This window comes from Lipotes vexillifer, unplaced genomic scaffold, assembly GCF_000442215.2.
Source record: "Lipotes vexillifer unplaced genomic scaffold, Lipotes_vexillifer_v1.1 scaffold520, whole genome shotgun sequence".
Lineage (NCBI taxonomy): Eukaryota > Metazoa > Chordata > Mammalia > Artiodactyla > Lipotidae > Lipotes > Lipotes vexillifer.
The window spans coordinates 367,811-372,355 of NW_006784004.1; the positions used below are offsets into that span (position 1 = coordinate 367,811).

The 4,545-nt window shown below is 43.4% G+C and overlaps 1 protein-coding gene across 4 annotated transcripts in view; it reads right to left on the bottom strand.

Moving 5' to 3' along the window:
• Positions 1-262: 262 nt before the first annotated feature.
• Positions 263-4,545, bottom strand: part of MYPN (myopalladin) — an 82,394-nt gene continuing 78,111 nt past the window's right edge. For 2 of the 4 annotated variants that reach the window (XM_007456469.1, XM_007456468.1), the window contains one exon: positions 263-1,978. In XM_007456469.1, the coding sequence (XP_007456531.1) occupies positions 1,809-1,978 (170 nt within the window). In that variant the 3' untranslated portion in view covers positions 263-1,808. The remainder of the gene's footprint in view (positions 1,979-4,545) is intronic. The other 2 variants (XM_007456470.1, XM_007456471.1) reach the window with 2 other exon arrangements.

A 4,545-nucleotide genomic window follows, 5' to 3' on the forward strand; every position in this document is an offset into this window, starting at 1 on the left:
TTTAATTAAGAAATAAAGATTGAAAATAATTAAGATGATTTTAGAGTCATGAAAAATATAGGATGAAGAGTACTAGAAACTTCCCTTTAATAAAAAATAGACTTTTGCCCAAAGAAGCAGCACTTGACATGCCTTTTTTCTTACCTCCCCCACTAGATTGTAAGCTTTCTGCAGGCAGGGACTGTGTCTTATCATATTTGTGTATGGCCCATAGTCTCTAGCATAGCGTCTTATACAGAGTGGACACACAAATGGTTTTTTGAGTGAATGAATTTATTTTTATACTGGAAATCCTTGCCTTGAAGTGAAGAAAATTTCAAGCCTTTCTAAGCAATTACTATTTGTTCACTTGAGTAAGATGCCAGCTGAGGATGTCTGGCTCAGAGAACACCAAGGACTTGGGCACAAGGAGTTGGCAACAGACACTCCAATTCATTTCCCTGGTGAATCTGGAACAAACTGTGCCGTGATGACCATCCCTAGGGCAATTTGTTGACTGGTGCATACATTGTAGATTTCTCTAATATAAGATTCATTCATCCAACAAATAGTTATCGAATGTCTACTTTGTGCTAAGCACTCTTCTAGGCACTGGGATATCACAGTGAACTTAAGTCTAAAAATTCCTTAAGTGGAGAGGCAGTTTTTGAATTAGTGGGTTAGAATAAAGATGCACATTCCCTGTCCCTCCCACTTTCTCAGTTAGCATAATATTTTCTGTATAGAAAATGCAATTTGACTAATGATCTCAAAGCAGTTCACAACTATTAAAGACCTCTCCCTCTACAGCCACTGCTTTGCTCGGGCAAATGAAAAAACAAAAACCACTCTCCCATCACTTCCTCTTCTAGTTTGCATTTCTTCCTTTCTCACTGCTTCATATACTTGCAGACTTTTGGAGCAAGGGAAGAAGCGGGAGAGTCAATATTCTTTGGGCAGATGATGATGATGCCTGAATATTTTTGCAAGTGGCAACTGAAGCTTGTAGTTTTAAAAGTGACCCCACAGAAGATTTCCTTCTGTATGGTTTATTAACAACCCTTTAGTTCTAGAGCCTAGGGATATATATATATCTATATATATATTCAGAAAGAAAAACCACTCACCATTGTATCCAAAAGAAAATGGTACAGGCAGGGTGGTGGGTCCCTGTTTTGTGCAATATTTAGTGTTTCAGTGATTTTTTTTTTTTTTTTTTTGTAACTCAATCACATTTTGGCACTTTATTATGTGGCTCAGTACACCCAGGGTAAGCAAATCAAAAGTGCTTCTCCACGAATGTGAGTTGTATGGCACAGACTCCTAGTGCTAAGTAGAAGCTGATTTAATGAATCCACCAAAACTACTTCTATGGATGCAATCAGTGAAAGGTGGTGGAGACCCCCTTGCCTTTTTCCTTTGCATTGTTTAGTGAGTTAGTGATTCCTAAGGTCACTACTGTGCAACTCCTCTCAGCCCAAGCATCTGACCCCTAATTGCTCCTAGGAGGGCCTGAACACCCCAGTGCAGCAGGGGGCAGGGAAGCATGCTAGCTTTTTCTCAAAGCAGTGGATGGCAGCTGCATGACATCTTTGGTTCAGCGGTATTGTCTTCTCATTTTGTTGGAATCTTAAAAGGCACAGCCCTCCATCTCTCCCTGAGCTGAGACTGCAAGAGTCCCCAGCGGACTTACTCAAAGCTCTCCTTGTCACAGGTCGGGCAGTGTGGGAACTTACTTAAATCCAGTTGCTTGAAAACCATCTTATCTGGCTGGTCTTCCTTCCCCCCTCCACAGTCCACCCCCTTACACAGCAGGCACCCAGACATTCTTAAAGTTCATCACTCTCCACTACACTCCGAGAAGAGCATGAATACACCATTGTGCTTTCCATGGAGGAGAAAGCAGAGAAAATGTCAAGTCCTTTACCGGTGAGAGATCCGTAGCGACTGCCACTGGACCGGACAGACATGGGTGGTGGGATCTGGTGGTGCCACTGAGCTGGAAAATGGACCAAATAATGTGTTACAATCAAAGGAATACAGTCTAGCAGGTACACGTCAGGGGTGCATTCTGTGCTCATTCCAACACTTTCTGTGGGATCTTAGTAAAGCATTGAAATATATCTGGGTCTGAAATGCCTCATTTGTAAAAGAGAGAAATAAAATCTCTCCTTCCCTGTCAGGAAGAGGGAAATTGGGCTGGTGATCTTTTAATCCCCTAATTCCAAACCCTATGATTCTAATCCAGTAAAATCTGGGACTGTAAAAAGGAACAGTGGGTGACTAGGGTGATTTCTCAAAATTTTCTCCTGACCTAGCATGGAGTCTGTTGGGTGGAGGGCGGTGTAGAGAGGGCAGTAGGCTCTCAAGGCAAGGCACCTCAGAAGGTGGAGATGAGAAATCTATGGAAATGGAAGCCAAAAGATGAGTCCAGACCTCTGACTGCACACCTGATCATACTAATCAGCGATCACCTACCTACCGCCCTAATCAGGTTCTAATGAGTTACAGCAAGAAGACTGACAAGTAACTTATGTGCAATCAACCATGGTTCGGGGACAAAAGGGAATATTAGAATTTCCACGTCCACCAAGCAGTGTCCAAAGGGGACCCTGGTTTTAGCAGCCAGGATCCTTAGGCTTGAACATGGCCTGAATGAAATATCCATCCAAGCTGCTCAGTCCTGTGTGTTGTCACTGATTCAGAAATTACCAAGCAGTCTTCTCATGAGGTTTCCAAGAACCTTGCTGTGGAGAAGGGGAAGCACCAGGTGGGAAACATGGACGCTCTGGGTCCTACGAAGCTATGGACCCTTGTAGCATTCCCACTTATAAACGGGTGCTTTGTTGATTTCATTCTTTTGAATAAGTTTTTCGGGATCTAAATGTCTCTGAATTGATAAAATCAAAATTTGAAAGCTACAAAACAGGACAGAACTTACAGCGATTCCACGACAGAGCAGGCACTCAGTAAGGCAGCCATGAACTGGTTTAAGTCCCTCCCGGCCGCTCTCCGCCCCTTAGCCTTTCCTGGCTCTCTCGGACACCTTAACCTGACAGCAGGTACTATTAGAAGCCCTCTTTTCGAAGAGAGAGGGATGCCTACTGTCCCCGTTCCTCGGACAGGTAGGAAGTGATTGCGGGGCGGGGGGGCGTACGGGATTGATTTTACCCCAAATCCTCCATGCTTTGCCCCACTCCCCGGTCCCAGCTGAGGATTCAGCGCTTCGTGTCGTTAGTGCTGTGGAATCAGGACGGGAGCCAGGGAGAGGTGAGCCAGGACTAACTGAACTGGGGACTGCGCCACGGATGAGCAGGACTGCGACAAGAGTCATCAGTTTCAGGGCTTATTGGTATGAGTTTCTTAGTTGGAGACCTGTTTCCTTCTGACATGGTGAAGTGGGTGAAATGGTAAGGCATTAGCCTGGATTAAGAAACATATCACTGGCGTGTCTCTCCTCGGATCCTCCCAGGGGAAAGTACATTCGAGCCACCGTCCCTCACGGCTGAATTTCTTTGCTAGTCTACGAATTAAGGAAGATAACCAGCAAGCTATGTATTTTCTCTAAATATTAGACTTAGGGAAAATGGCAGGCCAAGACCCCTCCTGTATGGTACCAAAGAAAGGAGGTACCCGGGGCTTCCCTGGCGGTCCAGCGGTTAAGACCCCGCGCTTCCACTGCAGGGGGGCACCGGTTCGATCCCTGGTGGGGGAATTAAGATCCTGCATGGCGCGCGGAACGGCCAAAAAAAAAAAAATGAAAAAAAATGAAAAAAGGGGGGACGGGTGCACCTATAAATAGCAGGGACCTCAGGTTCTAGGCAGAGTTACTGTTTCTTATTTGTTATTCTGGTTAATCATGTTAAACTAGTAATGAATAAGAAACTTATTAAGCCAACAAATTAATTCTTTTAAGAGGGGGGGAAAAAAAGCTTTACTCTTTTGGGTTAAGGAATATGTCTTCAAAAATACCAGTTAATGTCAAAATTATAGAGGAGAGGAATAGAGTACACAAATACATTAATAAAGATTAATTTGTTAAATCTTTTTGAAAATTAGAAACATGGCTCAAAGGAACGATATAGAACCTGGATTTGCATTCCAGCTGTAGTCACTTAATCTCTCTGAGTCTCTGCGTTTCTTCTGCATTTAAATGAGGGTAACAACAATTACAATAATCTCATGGGTTTAGGAGGATCTTAGGGTACCATTTCATAAATTGTACAAAAGTCACTGTACAAAAGTCATCTGATATCAGTATCATTAGGACAGCTCTCTATTATTAGTCTGATTGTGAGACTGGAGTAATAAATATTTGTGGAATTAATTAACTAATGAATAGGGTCTGGAAAATTCTGCTGGGTGGAGGTATGACTGGGGAATGACAGGCAGTGGGGAGGGAGTTCCAGTGGGTGACCCATGGCAGCAAGGAGATGGCACAAAGATGCTGGGTGATTAGAAGTACAAGCGCATGTACACTCTGAGTAGTTGTAATTCCTAGTATTAGAAGTACAGAAAAATTAACCTCTTTTGGAAGAAGATTAACCTTATAGTGAAATGAAAGAG